General features: G+C 49.9%; 2 protein-coding genes and 1 long non-coding RNA gene across 9 annotated transcripts in view; 1 reads left to right on the top strand and 2 right to left on the bottom strand.

Annotated features, from left to right (window-relative positions):
• The window catches only part of LOC147144246 (uncharacterized), a 22,290-nt gene extending 16,968 nt beyond the window's left edge, over positions 1-5,322 (top strand). For both annotated transcript variants that reach the window (XM_086036342.1, XM_086036343.1), the window contains 2 exons: positions 36-629; positions 4,383-5,322. In XM_086036342.1, coding sequence (XP_085892468.1) covers positions 36-629; positions 4,383-4,405 — 617 coding nt within the window. In that variant the 3' untranslated portion in view covers positions 4,406-5,322. The remainder of the gene's footprint in view (positions 1-35; positions 630-4,382) is intronic.
• Positions 1-5,890, bottom strand: part of LOC147144245 (uncharacterized) — a 36,388-nt gene extending 30,498 nt beyond the window's left edge. For all 4 annotated transcript variants that reach the window (XR_015087534.1, XR_015087535.1, XR_015087536.1 and 1 more), the window contains exons 1-2: positions 5,747-5,890; positions 3,760-3,827 (exon numbers count right to left, since the gene is read on the bottom strand). This is a non-coding gene — a long non-coding RNA (uncharacterized LOC147144245). The remainder of the gene's footprint in view (positions 1-3,759; positions 3,828-5,746) is intronic.
• Positions 1,165-19,641, bottom strand: LOC147144244 (Golgi-pH regulating cation channel). 3 transcript variants are annotated; one of them, XR_015087532.1, is made up of 21 exons: positions 19,406-19,638; positions 19,177-19,249; positions 18,985-19,082; positions 18,756-18,875; positions 18,637-18,684; positions 17,376-17,453; positions 17,044-17,173; positions 15,552-15,613; positions 15,246-15,429; positions 14,376-14,475; positions 14,160-14,253; positions 14,004-14,081; positions 13,266-13,374; positions 12,430-12,488; positions 12,257-12,360; positions 12,079-12,161; positions 11,460-11,524; positions 10,356-10,408; positions 10,254-10,284; positions 7,676-7,771; positions 1,165-6,586 (listed from the first exon to the last, which is right to left on the bottom strand). XR_015087532.1 is itself a non-coding variant. In XM_086036344.1 (20 exons), exons 1-20 carry the CDS (start codon positions 19,616-19,618, stop codon positions 7,730-7,732), a joined length of 1,824 nt encoding a protein of 607 aa, XP_085892470.1. In that variant the 5' UTR covers positions 19,619-19,637; the 3' UTR covers positions 7,385-7,729. The 3 variants fall into 3 exon arrangements, 1 of the variants encoding a protein (XP_085892470.1); XM_086036344.1 differs by lacking the exon at positions 1,165-6,586 and having other exon boundaries at positions 7,385-7,771; positions 19,406-19,637; XR_015087533.1 differs by lacking the exons at positions 1,165-6,586; positions 7,676-7,771; positions 10,254-10,284; positions 10,356-10,408; positions 11,460-11,524 and having other exon boundaries at positions 12,116-12,161; positions 13,205-13,374; positions 19,406-19,641.

The following is a 19,641-nucleotide window of genomic DNA, read 5'->3' as shown; positions in this document are numbered from 1 at the left end:
AGGGGGCGGTCTTGAATATGCTTTGTGCGCTACAGGCGAGGACGGCGCGGCTGAGGACGGCAAAGACGGAAAGTCCGCCAAGGCCAAGCGTTCCCACTTCGGCCGGGCCGTCTCCCTCAAGAACTTCATCCTGCGCAAAGGCAAGTCCACCAGCGTGGACATGGGCGACGCCGCCAAGGAGGATGAAGAGGAGGCCGCTGCCACCGCCGAGGGAGGCGACGGTCAAGGAGACATTCAAGGAGACGACAAAGGAGACGGCCGAGACGACAAAGGAGACGGCCGAGACGACAAAGGAGAGGGCCGAGACGACAAAGGAGACGGCCGAGACGACAAAGGAGACGGCCGAGACGACAAAGGAGACGGCCGAGACGACAAAGGAGAAACCGACGACGAGGGCGTCCGGCGGCAAGAAGCTGAGCCCGAGGCGCGGAAGACGCCGGGCCGCGCTGCCGTCACCAATGGCGAGAACGGCTGCCAGAACGGCACCGCTGAGGACGACACCCACAATCACCAAGAGGACGACGAGAAGAACAACAGCAGCCCTGTGAAGAAGAGCAAGGAGCTGGGCGGAGCCAAGGAGGAGACCAATGCCAAGGTCATCAACACCACGGCGCCACCTGTGAACAGCGGTGAGTTACTACGCCACCCCCGGGACTCCCGTCAGAAGCACAGCCGGGAAGGAGATGCTAACGACAGACCGCCGCCGGCGCTAACAAACATTAGCGATGAGCTGAGGGGGGAGGAGGAAGGGGAGCAAGATGAGGATGAGGAGGAGGTGAGGAAGAGAGAGCTCCGTCATGTGGCCGTGGCCATCGTCCGCAGCGTGATGTCAGCCGCCGCTGACCAATTTGAGCGCGAGCTGTGCCGCGGCGCGCTCAACGGCCGCCATGCCGCCGCCGCCGCCGCCGCCTCCACCTGCTAACGGGCTAGCCCGGTGGCACAGACAGAACACACACGCACGCACCAGTTAGCTTAGCACAGAAAACCGGCCCGACTGGGCTAGCCAAAAGTGAATCAAGTGAAACGCTTCTCTTTTAAAGGCCGATACGCAAATTAGCTTATCGCGGAGAGCTGGCTTGACTGGGCCATCCAAAGATGTACAAATGAAAAGTAGCAATGTGACAAGTGTCCGCCATCCATGTTTTTTTCTTTTCTTCATCCGCCCCCCCCCCCCCCCCCCCAAAACAAAGGATGAGCACGTATTAAGGTGCGATAGGGTGCAGTGTCTAACTCCAACCAGCAGAGGACAGCGTTGGCTGCCTTACGAGAGAGGCTCGTACTCGAAAAGCAAAGGAGAGCCATGTCACGACGGTGGTGTGGTGGCCAACATTACAACCCAAAGTCCTATTTTAGTCTTTTCCAGATCAGAACAACAACAACAACAACAAAAATCCTGTCTGCGACGCACGCAAAGTGGAACAGGAAAAGGTCGACTGACTGCCTGTTGTCGCGCACGTTTCCGTCATGTTTGAACCGCGTGTCAATATGCTCGCAGCCGATCATCAGGATCGAGCTGGAATTCATCGTCATCACTAATCGCCTAGCCCTAAACCTCCTTTGACTAGTTTACTTGAATTTGAAGGTGTTTTTTGTTTTTTTTGGCCCAGATTTCCATATCAGTGACTATCACACAAAAACCCTCTCCGCTGGAAAAACTTCCGTCCGAAGCCTATGCTATCATCTGATTTTCCAAATTCTTGTTGCATTCTCCTCACGTTGAAGTGGCGGCACTCGGCCATGTGACGCACTGTCATTTAGGGGAACTCTTGTCACATTGCTATGTAAGTTTCAGGGCCGGTACACTATTTAGTTTAGCACAGACTGCTAGCAAGGCGGGCCCACCCAAAGACACACACAAACACGAGGAAAACGTTTTGAAGTTTCACGGCCGATACACCAGTTAGCGCGGCGTCGCGTCGCACAGACAGCTGGCCTGAGCGTCCGCCCGAAGGCCAAAGTGAATAGTTGAAAGGCCGATACACTGTACACATGTTAGCTTAGCACACGGTGTCAACGGGCTGTCAAGATCCTCGCTGTTCACACTTTGAAGTTTGTGTGTGGATGACTACGCTAGTTCAAACGATGAGCCCAACGCTAGTTGAGCTCTCCTTGCGCCGCAGGCACACTTTTGATCGGCAAGCGTCATCGAGCAAAGGCGCATATCTGACATTCCAAAGATCTCGCGGCACACCGCCAAACAGAAGCCTTGCAAAAAGTGCACCGTCGTCCCGGCGTTATATCGCGCTTCACTTTTGCCAGTTTGACTGCATTGTGGATTTTTTTTTCCCCTTGTGTCACGGATTATTTGCCAAATTGTGGGATCGCGCAATGTTTTCCTGTTCCGCACGGCCTGCTTTGCAACGATGAGGGTGAGCCAGACAGACGGACAACGTTTGACGGACAGACAACAAAGTTTGGCATCATTTCACACTTCAAAACGCTGTAGTCCAATGATGACATTGGAGGTTGTTTTTTTTTTTTTTTCTTTGTCACTTGGCGGACTGATACAGAAGTGTATTGCTACCACACCAGGGAAAAAAGCAACAACAACAACTACTTGATTATCACGTTATAATGTAATCAACTTTAGCACAATTTAGCATGAAGCCATTCCTCCTGGTTCAGGTCGGTCACTGACGTGTAGCGCTCAAGTCTTAAGTAGGGATGTAACGATTCACTCAAGCCCCGAATCGATTTGATGATCAGTTCCTGATTTTTGATTCGATTTGAGTTTTTTAAAAATTGCTACCATGCTTGTCTCTTTGCGCTATTGTGGTTCTGCAGCATCCACAAACGTAATACGCAACGACGTTTGGCGCAAGCGCATCATTTGATCCGACGCATTCAAAATGTGCTATGTATCTGGAATGAAAAAACGTTTCAAGACATCATTTGAATGAATTTAATCAAGTCGATTTTTCAAATTATGGAATCGATTAATCGGGACGAATCCAATTAAAATCCATTTTCGACTAATCGGTACATCCCTAGTCTTAAGTCAACGTTACGAGTTACACGAAAAGAAATAAAAAAGGGCCAAGTGTTTCTATTCAAAAAGAAAACGTTAGAATGACTTTTGTGTTTGTTGAGCTGAATGTGGAGCCAAAGTTACTCCGGAAGCGCGGCGCTACCAATGTGGGTGTCAACATTTTCGACCGGCAAACTCATGACAACGTACTTGCAAATACGTTCGAACGTAATAAAACATTTTCCCATAACGCCGCGGGGTATTGACTTGCGCAAATGAAAAAAAAAAAAAAAAAAATGCTATTTTTGTGGAGCATTTGGACTATGTTGTAGAAATAGGTTTGAAAGTGAAGTAAACAATGTTTATTAGTCATTTTTATGGCTTTGTTCTTACGTCTGCTTCGGCAAGTAGACTCAAAAGGTATTTGCAGGTACGTTCCAATGAGTTCGCCAGCCTAAAATGTTGACTCCAACTTGGCAGTGGCACGTTGGTGTACATTGCAACATGAAATTTGTAACCTTAAAACCAAAACCTCATCACGTTACAACGTGTCTTTTTTGTTTTGTTTGTTTTTTCCTGGCGTCGTATCAATACGCTTCTGTAGTAACGGGCTTCCACCACAAAGTTCAAACTATACAGAGCTGGGCATTCCGCCTATGACAGACGCCCATTTTGTTGGCAATAAACGATAGACGGGAAACTTCCAAAAATAGTCGGACTAAGCATAGACATAGCCCATTTTTCTCCGTCTATGTACTAATCGTCTATTTTCACCACCCACCGCCACTCACCGTGGAATGGAAGCCTCACCGGCCGGAAAAGACGCGTCTCCTGTAAATGCGGCGAGGGTTCCGAGGTCCTGAAAGGTACATAAAACAAAAAAGAGACGCATTTAGTCCATGCCGCCCGCGGCGAGTCTTTCCTTTACGCTAACGGAAGCCCGTTGGAAATGAGGGTCGGACTGGCCTCTGGGTGATTACTATTTGGTCCGGCCGGACAAAACGGACGGCCGAAGGGTAGCCCGGCTCAAGGCCATAAATGGAGCGCGCACATTTTATGTCAAATGCCCAGCTCTGAAAATAGATACATTGCAAAAAATGAGAGAACCGTACAGTACTCTTTTTGGTTTGAAACTGGTGGAAATTCCTCCAAAATGTTTCGGATCTCTCACAACACACACGCGCACGCACGCACGCACACACTGATGTGGCAAGGCACAGGAGTTGCAAATGACTTTTGGAGACTTTTCGAGTCAGATGTAGTCAAATCACATGTTGACCACCAAAACCGGGCAAATGTTGATGACGGCGTTTGTTTCACACGCAATCACGCCGGCGGCATTATTGTTGTTCTTCTGATAAATGGTCTCTTGGTTTTGCACCCCTTTTGACTGTCTTCTGTTATCATTCACCAGACAAAAAGGCGGGAAGCGCGTGAGGCCACACAAAGAGGATTAGAACTTCCCGGGATTGGCTGAGCAAGGAGCTCTGAGCGCCCCCTCACTCCCAACCACCCAAATCCTCATTTATTGCCACCCCCACCTAAAAGGAGTTATCACGTGTTAACAGGTCGCCATGGTGACAAAGAGCGAGCCGCCGGGAGAGTTCATGTCGATGACAAACCAATCAAAATATAAGAAATACTCGGAAAGCAATAATTCAACCCCCACCCCCCGCCGCCCTCCACTACCACCACCACTCCCCCCGCCCCTTATTCCAGTTCCTCTGCTTATCTGTTACATTTTATATTGTCTACAAGAGAAATGCAAAGGTAGAGAAAAAAAAAACGCATTCCACCCCCCCCCAACGTGTGTACTGAGCCGATTGGTGGATAAAAATACATAAAAAGAAGAAGAAAAAAAGACTGTTAGTTTTATATTGACAGCCGTTATGCTTTGTAGTCCCCCCTCCCTCCCCAATGTCCATCCAAGTAGATTGGACTCCAGTACATAGACTGCTCCAGTAAATAGACCGCCCCTGAGACTGCCCCCCCCCCCACTCTCGCCTCCCCCAACAACACTGCAATGTCTCCAGCTGTGTGTTGAGTGTTTAGACTGTTGTGTCGTGGACATGATGATGATGATGATGATGATGAAAAAAAAAAAAAAAAAAAAAATCAAAAAAAGAAACCAAACAAAAACAAGCTGATTTGATTCTTTGTCTTATTTTGTAAAAGCACATCCTGCCACTGTTTGTTCCTCTGCAGTCATTTCCACTCTCATGATGACGACGGCGATGTTTTGTTGGTCCGGTCTTCGCATCCGCTAGCAAAAAAAGGGAAAATCATGCAAAAACAAACAAACAAACAAACAAACAAACAAGTAGTCAAATAAAGAGGAAACTCGAACAAGTCAACTGTGGTGTGTGTGGACTCGTGTTTATTTTGGAGGGCAGGCGGCCAGTGGGATGGGGGATGGGTGGCGGGTGGGAGGGGCTTGGCTGAGCCGCCATTGGGCGCTCATTAATCCACGTATCGATAATCTCATCCTTTTACGTAACTGTTGCAATAATAGCAGATTTCTTTGAGGCCCGCCGAGACAAACGCGTCCACGTGACTTGCACGCACATTTGCGCTATTTGCTGGTAAAAACCATGGCAAGTTTCATGCGACGTTTTGCCTGCCTGCCTGCCTGCCTTCCTGTCTGTCTGTCTGAGAGACGGCGGCGGGCGGGCGGGCGGGCGGGCGGCCGCCTCACTCGCACTTGCCGTGTGGTGGCTCGGAGAGCGCCTGAGCGACCCCCGAAATAAGCTTGCGCACACTGCCGGCCACGTGACTCACCGCCACCCCCTGCAGGCGCGGGGACGTCACGGAGGGGCTCGATGTCGACGTCCGCCCCCTCGCCCGCCCCCCCAGCGAGTGCGGCGACGACGACGAAGGTGCCGGCGGCCTCTCCGGTGAGCGGCAACTGCGCAATGTCGTCATAAGCAGCAATTGGGAGCAAACGCGCCGTTGAACTCGTCTCGCTCGCCAGCCAAAGCAAAGCAAATCATCTCACCTTGGTCTCGGGACCCCCGCGCCGTCCGTCCGGGCTGCTCCTCCTCTTTCTTTTCTTCTTCAACCTCCGCGGCGACGTGGTCCTTGGACTCGACCAATTGAGTCCCACTTGCCAACTTTTGATTGTCACAATGTGCGAGAATATTCTCCATTCTTCCAGGGACAAAAGTGCAGCGGCGCCCCGCCCCGCCCCGCCTAACTTGCTTTCACAGTTTGGCCCGTATTGAGCATTTGATCCAAAAGGAGGCCCAAAGCCGTTGGCTGCCAATCCCAGCTGCAGTTTACTGGCAAACCAAACGCTTTGTGTATGTTAAACCACTACATAGCTTTGCCTTGGCAAATGTCACTTTTCGGGGGAGTGCTTTTGCGGAAAGTTCTTTTTGGGGCGAGATCACTGATAAGAAAAAAAAAACGCCTTCAAATTCAACAAAAACAGTACGACTTGATTATATCACAACATACCTCCTCGACCGTTTCGTTTCCGTCCGCTACTTGATTGGCTGACAGGTTTCATGGGCTGAAATTCGGAGATTCTTCGAGACATTTCAAGTATTTTGACTTTATTTTTGGATTCCACAAAGAGGGCAGTCACGTCGCTACTCACGGGGATCTGTTCTTTGTCCTCTACAAAGAATGAGAAAATATCGCAGCATTTTACAGAGCAGCAGGAGCCTCTTCTTCATTTGTTGTCCGTATGAGTGTACAATATTATAGTGCCTCCTGCTGGCCACAACGAGGACACCAGAAGGAGCGGCACAATCAACCGGATTAAAATGTTTCATACTTTTAAGTAGGGGTTGGGTTTTTCATTTTTGTAAATGCTTAGTTTTGGTTTCACAAATCTTTGGATGCGCGTTACCTTTTTTTGTTTGTTTTAACATCAGGGTATTTTTGTGTGAAAAAAAAAAAGTCGAGAGAGCGAAGACAGAAAGCTAATTTATGATCTTAGCTAACGGGTGAAAACGAAGCAGATTTTCGCTACAATTGCAGTTGGTTTCGTCAATGTGAAATGTAGTTTCAGTTAGTCGTCGTTTGTGTACAAACACTCATTTTTATTTCTGAAAATATTTTTCAACTTCAGTCCGACTTAGTGTTCGGTTGGCTTTGGTTAACGCTAATGACCTTGGTGCCGCCACCAACCCAAACTTGTCGCGCTTGGTTGTGGCGTAGCAATTCATTCGACAGACTGGCCGCGTGGGCCGCGCGTCGGATGACGCCATGGTTGGACGCACATTTGAGCAAGCGGGCTAAGCGCTTTGCCACGTTTGGCGCCGCCGCGTTGGCAACCCCGCCGGGGGTACGGGCCACGTTGGTTGGGGTCATCGGCGGAAAGCAAAGGGGTACGGCGCACCTAAACCGTAGGCATTCTCGGAGCTCCGCGCTGATTCCCGAGTGCGGACAAAAGCACGAGTGCAAACGAGATTTTTCAAAGCTATTTTAGTCACATCACACGACTGCACAAAAGTCACGAGAAGAAGAATTGTGAATGACTTTCAACAGTCCAAACGCAAGCGAACCCAAAAGTCAGCCACAACAAGACACGCGGCGGCAGCGCTGCTGCCATGGCGACGGCGTAAACAACATGGCATTCTTACGCCGTCCACAATACGAGTGCGCGCGTTTCTGTACATAAATACAAAGAGTATGGATGGCTGGTAGAAAAAGGGCAAGAACCCCAAAAGCAGCCGCTTTGGGAGTCCAAGCGATGCTTACAAAGCTCATAAAGTTGGAGCCGCCGGCCCGGACGGGGTCTTCCCTCAAAGGACGTCACTCCATCTTGGACATCTCAAACTTGGTCGTCTTGCTCTCCTGACGCACAAAACGACAAGAAGGAACAAGTTCAACACAACGGCGCACTGTCGTCACATTGGGGATATTTTGGCAGGAGCGTTTGCATTTGGTCACGCCCACCCCCGCCACCACACACACAAAGACCCCCGGCAACATTGGGCTCACGCCTCCTCCGTTTCTTGACAATATTTCCAAAGAAAAGCGCCACCTCCTAGTTTCACTTCGATCGACGGTTGCAACTTCAAAGCAGCTGTCCCTCGCTCCAACGCAAAGTGGCCATCAAAACGGCCCATCTGGTAGAATTGGCAACTGCCCTGCCCAATGAGCTCAGAAAGCCAGCAGGGAATACACACACACACAATGATGACGTTTATGGAAAGGGAGCTCATCGGAAGTGTCCAGACAAAAAAAGTGTTTGTCTTTTTACCTGCGGGGTGGAAATACGCAAACAACCGTGCGCGGCCATCAATCTGTTGCCAAATAAATCAAGAGCAAGGAACTATTTCGGAGAGGTGGAGGCAAATCAATGTTCCTGGGATATACCAACAACAAATAAGTATAAGGGGGTGGGAATAGTGGAAATATGTCCATACTTCTCCCCTTTATATTGTACTGATTGTTAATAATTCCCCCACAAATGAGGGTATTATGCTGTACTCGGTTATTATTCTTTTTTTTTTTCCATGTTCAAAATGAAATGTTGAAAAGAAAGAAAACCCTGCTCAGGACGGGGCCAATTCCAGATCATTTCATGGCTTCAACATCATCCACTGCAATTTGGAAAGCTGCACGGTCAATTTGTGTGGACGCCTGGCGCTGGCGCAGGCGCTGGCGCAGGCGCTGGCGCAGGCGCTGGCGCAGGCGCTGGCGCAGGCGCTGGCGCAGGCGCTGGCGCAGGCGCTGGCGCTGGCGCTGGCGCTGGCGCTGGCGCTGGCGCGTGCGTGAGAAGCAAGCCAAAGGGCTGCTCTCTGCTCAGACTTTGGCGCCCCCTGCTGATGGGAGTCACCTTTGCCTCCAAACGGCACTCATTCGACTGACTCCTCTTGACCGGTTGGTCGTCTGTCACACCTTGACCGGCAAAAATAGTCAAGCCACCCGGTAGCACCGGAGTGGCCGGCGTTCCCATCCGGGAGCGTAGCGGGCCGCATCGAGCGATAAACACTTGCTGACTTGCCGCCTTGTCATTCAGGAGGACGAAGAACACGCAAGCTTGGACAGCGGCACTCTCGTCGTCTGGCTTTTCTGTCAAGCGCATCGGTGCGCCGCTCTTTCATTTGCGATGCCGCACCGTGAGAGGAATTGTCGCCGCCGTCTATGCGCAAATCTCGACTGGCGTGAAAACCAACGATCCCATCAAGGGCCCCTACGCGGCCATCTCTCCCTACCCGAACACACTCGATGACGCAAATGATCACAATTACAGCTAGACCGATAGCTTTGTTTTCAGGGCTGATACCGACACCGGTTATTAGTAGCAAAGGAGGACGATAACCGATATTCATTTTCAGTAAAGGGGAAAATATTGCATGAAAAAAATACAACACATAAAAATGATTCACTTTGTCGAAATGCCTTTACGCACGTTTGTTGAACATTTTGTCAGATTTGCATAATGTTGATGTTTTTTTTTAATTTTGGCACTATGCATCTTTGTTGTAAAATTCTAACAAAGTTCAGGGAGCTCCCAGGGACATCAGCATGTCTTCAGAAGTTACATGAAAACTTAAACGATTGCTCACAAAATATTTCGACAGTAAATAAAGCTCTCCAAAATTTCAAAATGACAGAAATGATCAAATTTCCCTCATCTTTGTTTTGATTTCAAACCAAACCAAAAGGTGCAAGAGTGTTCCCAGGCTCAGTTAGAATCTCTAATAAAGTTAACTGAACATTTCAACAAACTCAACACGGCTTGAAATGGATTTATTATCGGCCATCAGATTTTTCAAAAAGGCCGATACCGATATTCATCAAAATGCCAAATAGCGGCGCCGATAATCAGCCCGGCCGATAATCGGTCCGTCCCTGGTCACGATCGTTATCGGGCTTGCGCGAAGCACGGTGATGAGCGGATCATTTCAATCGGGCAGGGAGGGATGCGTGAAAACAGGCTGGATAGGGGCTCTCGAGGACCCCCGCCATGGGGGCGGTAAATGCGCAAACGCTACTTTCCATAAGCGGCAAAGCGTACCGTCGCTGTCATGTGAAAAACACGCATCTCCAACTTTTCTCATTTTCACATTAATGCCATGTCTGTACCGCGGAAACACCATTCATGTCAAAATAAGACAAGGGAAAAAAAACCAAAACAAATTGGAGGTGAGTGTTTTTCACATGACAGCGACGATATGCATGACCAATCAATGAATTGTCCCAAATATGGATCGGTCCGTGGAGAATTCGAGCCCATTCAAAGAAGCGGACGACGTTTTCAGACTCTCGTCCGTGGCCGGCGAGGCGCCGCTGTACTCGGGCGGCGGGCGGCGGGCGGCGCACTCACCTCGTCCGAGTCGAGCAGGGGCGGCAGGGCGCTGTGGGCGGGAGGACACGGCATGAGCGGGGGCACGAGCGGGGGCGGCGCCGCGTCATTCAAAGCACTTACACGTCAGCCATGGACGACGGGATGTTCTCCTCCACCCATTTCAGATCTTCATCCTGACAAAAAGACACACAAAAAAAAAAAAAAAAAATATATATATATATATATATATATATATATATATATATATATATATCTGTACACTGTAGCCCCTCCCTCCATAGTGGCCAACGCCGTTAACATCCGTCGTTGCCGCAGGGCGACATCGATGGCGCAATAGCCATCGTTCACTCAATCCATTTTGAATGTAGGAAAAACCCTGTCAAATCAAGACATTTTCTGCAAGGTTTCATTTATAGCGGGGGCGCCCAAACTCGGTCCTCGAGCGTCCTGCCTGTTTTCCATCCAGCCCAGCTGCAACGCACCCGTTTCAAGAGATCATGATGGTTATCAAGCTTCTTCAGAGCTGATCATTTAAATCAGGAGTGAGAATTGGAAAAGGGGCAGCTGGACACCCCTGGTTTGTACAGTACTCAGTTCCAAAAACAAACAAAAGAAAAAACAGCTACAGCGAGTTGAATTTGTTCCGTAACTCACTCGTTCCTGAAATCATCTTTCCCCACTGAAATCCAGCGCAGCCCCCCGCAAGAGATAAGAAAACGTTTGTATTTGAATGAGGAAAAATGGCCGTTTGTTGTGAAAGCACGTGAACGACATCCAATAGAATTGTGCCGTTTTTCTTGGCGCGCATCACCCGGATGGCGGCAGCGCTGCCCTCTCCGGTTTCCGCTAAGAGAAAATGTTGTCCGCGGAGACGGCTCCACTCCTCTCAGCTCATCGGCACACTGCTGATATCGCACGCTCTTTGCAGAAAATAAAGAATATATGAGTTACGTTGTCTATCTACATTTGCTGCTGCGGCGTTTTGTGTCCTGGCCGCCGCCTAAAGGGTTCGAGCACGGACGCCTACGTGCTAATGAGCATGAAGCTAGCGAAGGGAAAGGCGAAAGCTATGTGATCGTTTTTGAAGACGCAAGGTGCGAGCAAAGCACAAAGTTGACTCCCAAGTCCAAAAGGGACAGCCGGTAGGTGACGGAAGCCTGGCGGACGCCTTTCGGAGCGCGTGGCGCGGCGTGGCGCGGCGCGGCGTGTGTTGTCAACATTCACCACTTTGTTGGCTCTGGCGGCACCGTTGTTGCTGTCGTTCTTCACGCCCCTCATCTTCATGCCCTCTGCGGAAACAAACGCACCCAACACGGTCAGTTTCCATCTCTTTGTCTTTCTTTTCTTTTGCTAGAAAGCACACAAGCCTGCGGCTGTCTTGAACAACTTGCACATTGCAACGTGATCATTTCCACATTTGAACGTGATCAATTTCACGCTCGAACGTGACGCGTTTCATATCTGAACGTGAGAAGTTCTCAAGTGAGAACACGGCAAGGTGGGCAAAACACAACCAAAAGGAGGAGCCCTGCGGAGGTACGAGTGTCGCGCTCGGGGTGTCTGACAAAACTCGACCGCTGTTCGCTAATACTGGAAAGAAAAACGAATTAGGCTTGCGTGTTTCAAAAGAACGGCCGGGCCGGGCCGGGCCGGGCCGGGCCGGCGCCTTTGAGCCTGACGACGTGGAGGCTGGGGCCTGGGCGATATGGACTGAAAAGTACAAAAAGCCGGACTCCTCCTTGAACTATTGAAAATCCCGACCCGGAGAAAAAGTCCAACCGAAAGCAAAACACTTGCGCACAAACGCAATGACGTAGCGAGGAGAAAAGAAATGAGGTCTGACCAAAAGCTTCGTTCACCATGAGCTCCTCCTCCTCCTCCTCTTCATCACTCTCCTCGTCATCCACCAGGGGGCGGAATGCGTACCTGCGCGTACGGTTTAGGCCGTTCATTTCTCACGGTACTGCGTTTTGTTGTTTTGTTTTGTTTTGGGGCTTTTTGGTTGGGAAGGGCAGGCCCACCTCTGGTTATTGGCAGACGGTCGCCATAGGAACATGATGACCAACAGGACGGCGGAGAAGAGAAAACGCCAGAAAGCATCATCGATCCAAAGCTCGCGCCAGTCCTGCACGCGCACAAAGGTGACTTTTTGGGGTATGGAAAGGAATGCACTTTTCAAGTGCTCAACACTTACAGACTGACATTTGGCCATCTTGAAGGTCTTTGTGGTCCAAACGATGAAGATGACTGACGCTACAAAACAAACGCACACGCAATTGTTGAACTGTTGAAGGCACACGAGGACAAACGCGAAGGTGCACAAAATTACAAACGCACTCTCACACGACAGCTCATCCAAAATTGACAATTGCACCCACTTACAGCAAATATTGCACCGGTGCACACTTTTTTCCACGCAAGTCCACAACATAAGACAATAAGATCCAGACACGACACACGCAAGTGCACTCGCGCATAAAATGACTGACACAGACACACAAAGACAAAAACACACACGCACACAATTGCAGACGCACGCGCGCACGTGTCCACTAGGGCTGCTCGATTACGGGAAAAATCTCGATGATTTTGGTGATCATTGAAATCGCGGTTATTCAAACGGACATTTATTATGGGGGTTTTACAACGTAAAAAAAAAAAGAATCTAAAGACAAATACATTTCTTTGAGACACGATGTGAATTCCTTTTGGACCAAACTAAATGGATCAAATTAGTTGTTTTTTTTTATCTAAAAAAAAAAAGTGCAACTGTATGAATTCAGGTATGATTTCCTTGTGTAAAGCAACACAATGCGTTGGATATGAATGTATATGAATTTTTTTTTTTTTTTTTTATGATGCCAGTTTTGTAATGTTGGAATGTAATAATCGTCATTGTCATTGAAATTGCATTAATGTCCACCGCAGCAGAGTCAGACAAAAACCACACTGAAGCCAACGCCACTCACTTGAATAGACACAATGACACGCACGCACGCACGCTGGCAGGCAGGCAGGCAGGCGCAATACCGATGACGGCGAAGATGAGCGTGTTGGTGAAGTGTCTGTAGAGCGACAACTTGACCAGGTTGCGGCGCAGTCGGAGCAGCTTCATGGTCTGAGCCAGGCTCACAAAGATGTGCGAGCGGTCAAGGACGGCAACGAGACGGCCGACGGGGAGCACAACAAGGAAAGAACAACAGACGTGGACGCGGCTAGCCTGCCTGCCTCGCTCCCTCCCTTCGATTCGATTTTTACTTCCCGATTTCAATTTGATTCCATTTTTAAAAAAAACAAAATTCATGACTGATATTAAAACCAAAAGATGCTTTTAACATCAGCATTTTTTCCCTTTTTTCCCAAACAGTAACTCTACACCAAAAACTTAAATAAACAAATCGTTTTCGCTACATTTTTGTGCTATCAGTGTTTTGTTAGTGCCAGAATTAAACATGAAAAGAAATAGATGTGACTATAATTCTATCCTTTTGCGATCACAATGTCAATGTGGATTCGTTTACCTTTTTTGCAGCGATGCCTATTTGAAGCAGTTGAAATGCATTTTCGATGAATCGTTAAATCCTAATTCATAGGCATTTCTTTCATATTTTGGAAGAAAATCTTTGAGTTAAAAACTGGACGTGATTAAACTGAGATCAAAACAGCCGTCAGAGCTAACTCGACAAAATATCGCCTCCCCCGGATCATTTGAACGCAGGGAGGCAAAGACTTTGTGGCCCCCCCCCGCCCGGAGGCTGCAAAGGATATCCACCAGATGACGCAGGAATCGGTGAAGGCGAGCACGACGTCACACAGAAGAATGCTGCTGGCGTTGTCGCCTCGATCCTGAAGGGAGACGCACGCGCACGCTCCGGTTATGACGTCACAGGCCCGCGCGTGGGCGGCTGAGTGGACGCAACTTACGGCGTTGACTCGTAGGACGCCCTCCACCACGGAGAACAGGAGGTAGAGCAGGCCCACGCCCACCACGCGGTGAAGCAAGGCGCCCAGCCTGGGCCTGAGGGACAGGCGCGGCGGGCGCACGTTAGCGGCGGGCGGGCGCACGTTAGCGGCGGGCGGGCGCACGTTAGCGGCGGGCGGGCGGGCGCACGTTAGCGGCGGGCGGGCGCACACACTCACTTGACGATGCCGTAGCCCAGGCTGGCGATGACCACCAAGACGCGGGCCAGCGTCCTCTTGACGGCCGACAGAACCTCGGCGAACACCGCCGCCCCGCGGACTGAAGGGGGCGCAATGACGACAACGCTCAGCGCGGCCGCGTTTGCGCGGGTCGCCCCATCTTACAACTACAGATAGACCCATATGGTTTTTATTTCAGGACCAATACCGATGCCGATTATTAGTAGTCGAGGAGGCCCATGACAGATATTTGGAGCTGATATTCATTTTCAGCAAAAAAGGAAAATATTACCGTCAAAATGCTTAAAAGAAAACAACCAAACAAACGCTGAACTTTGTTGAAACGTCTTTAAGGGTATGTTTAATGTGATGATCTTTTCTCATTATTATTCGTAGGAGTAATGTTTTCCAATTGTTGTGAAATTCAAACACAAAGGGATCGCAACGGCATGTCTTCAAAAGTGAAATGAAAACGTCAACAATATCGCCATATGGTTTTCGACAGCGAGTCGAGCGCTCGAAAATTTCCAAACGACAAATGTTCAAAGTTCATTAAAGGCGCAGAGTGTTAACCGGGGTCATTAGAATCTCTTCTCAAATGAAGTGACCATCCAAATGAATAGTTCCATGAAGTGAAGGCAGTTTGAAATGGATTCATCATCGGCCGTCAGATTTTGGAGAGAAAAAAAATGATTATTACATTGGTGGATATTGGTGGGAATGCCAAACGTGGGCCCGCTCTCTCTCCCCAGTCAGCAGAGGCCACGCTGACACATGCCGCACTGGCTTGTAGCAGGCGGCACCACCGCGCAGACAAATAGCTGCACCCAGGCTGGGAGCATTTGGCAAACGGCGGCCGGCGGCGCTTACCGGACAAGCCGTCGTATCGGATGCTCTGAAACTCTGCGTAGTAGACGGCTTTCTCCAGCATCCCCAGGAAGATGACGCCTCCGATCCAGAACTGGATCCTGAGCAGGTCCCTCCAGTAGCAGGCCGACAGGAGAAGCCACAAGAGCGCCAGCAGCACGTACGCGATGCACATGACCATGTAGAACTACGGAGGACAACCGCACGTGACTGCTCAACTGGACAGCTTTTCCAGTTAGGGGGCGCCCCAAAAACTAAACGCCTTTCCTTTCATCCGCCCCCTGGCAGAAATCTCGGGGCTCTTCTTACCAGCATGAGCGGCCATTCTGAGGCCGAGATGTAGTCGCGCGGTCCGTCCATGCTCACCGCCACTGCCAACAAAAGCACACGCGTGAGCCCGCCTTCAACCCAAAACAAACTATCACCACAAATCGGAGTTGCATTCATGTTGTTGCTTTTTTGATGTCTACACAGTATAACGATATGAGAGCAGGAGTCAAGTACATTGTTTTTAGGTGCAATTAGCTTCAAAGTCAAAACAACCATTTTTGTATGTTCTGTGCAAGCCCACTAGTTGAATATTGCCTTTTGTGGGGTTAAGCAGCAAAATCCAGCCGTTTTTTCGCCATCTCGGGGGGGGCGGCCATTTTGTCACTTGCGTCAACTGAAAATGACATCACAGACGCTCAGGTAACGACCAATCGCGGCTCCGCTTCTGAAAACGGGTGAGCCGCGATTGGTCGTTACCTGAGCAACTGGGATGTCATTCTCAATCGATGGAAGTGACAAAATGGCTGCCCCCTGAGATGGCTCGAATTTGTGGCTTAAAGCAACGCCGGGTAAGTATTTGAGTTCAATCAAATATCTTCATAAACTCTTCGGATGAAACATGGACTTCGAACTGCTTGAATGCTATGTTTGCCTTGGCCTGAGGGGGTCTGTATCGCTTTTACTGGCACTAGGCAGCTTTGAGGAGGAAACCACAAACCCTGCCACAAAAAAAAAAAAGCCCTACAAATTTTTCTGAGTGACTTTACGGCATACATCACTTCCCCCTTTTCCCTGTCGTTACCAATGACCCTCTGCGATTCTCACGTCTATGTGCAATTACCGGTGTCAAGGCAGAAGCTGCAAAACAACCAAAGAAACAAAACAAAATGTCTGGAGAGAGCATTGGGGAAATACAGTTGAAATTGAAACAATTTTCAATATGGTTATATTATATTGTTTGGACACAATTAGATTGACGACATTGTGGTCATTCGTCCAAAAGACAGCCACTGGAAACACAAATGCAATTCGGTCCAACTGCAGGCGAGCGAGCGAGAGAGAGAGCGCTCAGGATTTCACGAAAATACGCTATGTGGCGCTCATGGGAAATGTGATCCGCTTCAAGCAAAACACAACCATTTTTGTCCACATGGCGCCGCCATAATCAATGAAAACTGAAAACTTACACAGGGTTGCTTTAACTCTTCTTCCACAACCGCAATATTAATCCAAATGCCTAGTTTCAACTAGTGGGTCAGCACACAACATCTTCTGGCTTGGTTTGGCTTGACTTCCCCTTTAAGTACGCTCACTTTCTCTGCTGTGTGCGCGCGTGTGCGGTTGCATCCCACTTGCCACAGCAGCGAGCAGCAAGCTGACTGACACGGGAGAGAAAAAAGTAGCGGGACCGAACGTCGATGAGAAACGCGCATGTAAATGAAGTCGAGGGAATACCTATGGTGTCCATTTTTGTTTGTTTTTTGAAATGAAAGGCCATTTGAAGGGGTAATCGTGGCGAGCGTGTACTGACGCTGCAGGCTCCAGGGGGCCGCGTCGGGAGCCCGGTTCTTGTCTTTGACCTCTTGGACGCTGAGCAGGAACATGTACGGACCGTCCGCCCAGCTCTTGGCCACCGCGTCAAAGTGAGGGTGTGCGGCACCCTGGCGAGAAAAAAAATGACGAAATTCAACTGCCCTACTATTTTGGCACGTTTAAAAACATTGTCCTGTTCTGAACCCAAAAGTAAATGATGGTTTGAATAATCGTCATTTCAATTGTTCCCAAAATAATCGCTATGAACATTTTTTTCATAAGCGAGCAGCCCTAATATCAGGATGGCATGAGCCAAAACGTCAAGCGTACCTGTTTGGGAGGAGCGACGGCGCCTCCCGCCGAAGTCGCCGCCGTCTTCTTGTCCTTGTCCGCTTCCCCTGCAGCCGACTGGAGCGCGAGGAACAGGAAACACAAATTGCCCATGTTACCGTATCAAAATCTCATCCTGCCATATTTTCACGGTATTAAGGACCGAGCGCTACTAATTTGGGATCCCAAGGGAAAAAAACAAAGAAACAAAAAACAACAACTTTGGGGCGGGGGGGGGGGGGGTTAGGGGTTTGTTAAAAAATGCTTCCACATGACGCTCAAACGTTCTCGATTAGCAGCAAACGGCATTGTCAAGTGCAAAGAACAGTGCAGCAACATGCGTCGGAAGTGTAGAAAAATACGAAATGAACCAGTGCGTGACAATGCAGTGCAACAAAGTGAAAAAGCAAATCATGCTCACTTGAATGTCTTTCAGCTTTGCATGGACAATGTGACAGCGCTGCACGACCAAGCGCATTTGAAACATTTGAAGAACGGCGCAAGCGAACACGTGCTTAAGGCTCGATGAAAGCGCCCAAACAAGAAGCCAGGCCAAGCCAGGCCAAGCCAGGCGCACCCTGCTGAGTCACGGCGAGAGAAGAGAGAACGGCGGCGTCACACTTGGGACCCGCCCTCTTCGCTTCCGCAATCACAAATGTTGAAAACGGCCAAAGCGCCCACGTCCACTCACAAAAGTTGCCAGCAGAGGGCAGTGTTTCACTTGCTGCAGCAGATTCCCCCCACCCCCCCCCCCCACCCCTTGTTTGTTTTCCGACTTCCTCTTTCCAAGTCCAAACTTGAATGACGACAACATTCGCACCTTTGATTTGGGAAAATAGTGAGCATTGGTCAGCATCAAAAGGAGACAGGTCGGGCGGGCTACGCGCTGTATTGGTTGCCGGCCAATCACAGAAAGTCAGAACACGATTTATTGATTTGAACGTTTGCCTTTGCCGGTTGGAGACACCGCCGCGCCAGAGGAAGAACAACCTATTGCAAATTTCTCCATCGTTGGACTAAAATGTTTCTGATCGGTGATCGACAAGATGCGACTCACGGGCCGGTCACCCGCGCAGCCCTGCGGCCTCGTGCTGACCGGCTAGCTTGGGCTGCGGGAGCTGTGCGCAACCTACTTTGGAAAATCCTCCACCTTATCAACGAAAGCCCTTTCAAAATGACTGCCGAGTCCCCTTCGTCAGCTGGAGTCAGTTGTGTTGCAAGGGACGCACAGCAGCGCGGTCTTTACGCTTGTTTTCCTCACCTGCAATTGCGTCAGTGGACTTTTCACATCGAAGGCATCCAGACCAAACTGCGAGGACAAAAATAGAGCGCTTATGGGCGCACTTGGGAGTGCGTATACATGTGTATGTGGTGTCTCACTATGTTGGGGTTGACATGTGGTTGGCAGGAGATGAGAGGGTACTGATGGAAGACATAGGAACCGCTGCCTCCGCCCGGATTCACCTCGGCGGACCCGAAGTACCGATCCGCTTGCATCGCCTGGACGGACGGTCGGGCCAAAGGAAAGGCAGACGGAAAAATCAAGCACGCGCGTCTCGGGCACGCACGCACACACCACGGACACCTGCAAGATGAGCGCGCGTCTTACATCCAGACCGAAGACTTCATCGTAGCAGTGAGAGCTCCTCAGGTACCACGACACGTTCAAGTGCACTGGGGAAGATGAGTTGCAGCTCGACGCTGCCACTGGCACACGCACACGCACACGCACGCGCACGCAGACAATGTGAAATCAAGTGAACCATGTTGCGACGTCAGGCAGGAGTGCGCGCGCACGTACATTTGAGACGGACGAAGCTGTTGTTGAAGAGAGTTTTAGCAAAGACGAAAAGGCTGTGCTTCCTCAACGTGTCCTGGAAAACACACATAAACAGAAAGCCGGTGTAACTATACACCCGAAAGCGAAGTTCTGTTCAAGTAGCTCCGCGATGAGAGTCCGAACGTGCTTGAGATGCTTAACGCACCACACACAAAAAGCGAGTGCCTGCCGACGGAAACAGCAAACTTACGCTGTCCACGTTCAGGATCCATTTTCCCGGTTCCGACACCACGCAACTCGGTCCGTGGAGTCCGGACAAGACCAGCAAGAGCATCGTCCTGGTCCACAGCGCCGACCAGGTCCGCTCAAGACCCGCGGAAGCCGCCATCACAGCAGCGAGCTCGAAAAGTCGTCCGACTGGCTGGACTTGGAGCCCACCACTTCCTGCTTCCGGAGACGTCATCGGAGAAAATGGCGCTACGTCAC

The sequence above is a fragment of the Filicampus tigris genome, chromosome 7 (assembly GCF_054856515.1).
Source record: "Filicampus tigris isolate MCC_2025a chromosome 7, RoL_Ftig_1.0, whole genome shotgun sequence".
Classification (NCBI taxonomy): Eukaryota; Metazoa; Chordata; class Actinopteri; order Syngnathiformes; family Syngnathidae; genus Filicampus; species Filicampus tigris.
This window is presented reverse-complemented; position numbering and strand designations above follow the sequence as displayed.

What these genes read in the sequence shown, in the direction of transcription:
- LOC147144244 (XM_086036344.1), bottom strand. Translation starts at nt 19,618, where the DNA reads ATGACGTCTCCGGAAGCAGGAAGTGGTGGGCTCCAAGTCCAGCCAGTC. An exon ending in GTCCACTGACGCAATTGCAG is followed by an intron (nt 17,454 to 18,636) that starts GTGAGGAAAACA and finishes CTCGCGCTCCAG; the next exon opens with TCGGCTGCAGGGGAAGCGGA. An exon ending in CCGCCAGAGCCAACAAAGTG is followed by an intron (nt 10,409 to 11,459) that starts GTGAATGTTGAC and finishes TCTTTTTGTCAG; the next exon opens with GATGAAGATCTGAAATGGGT.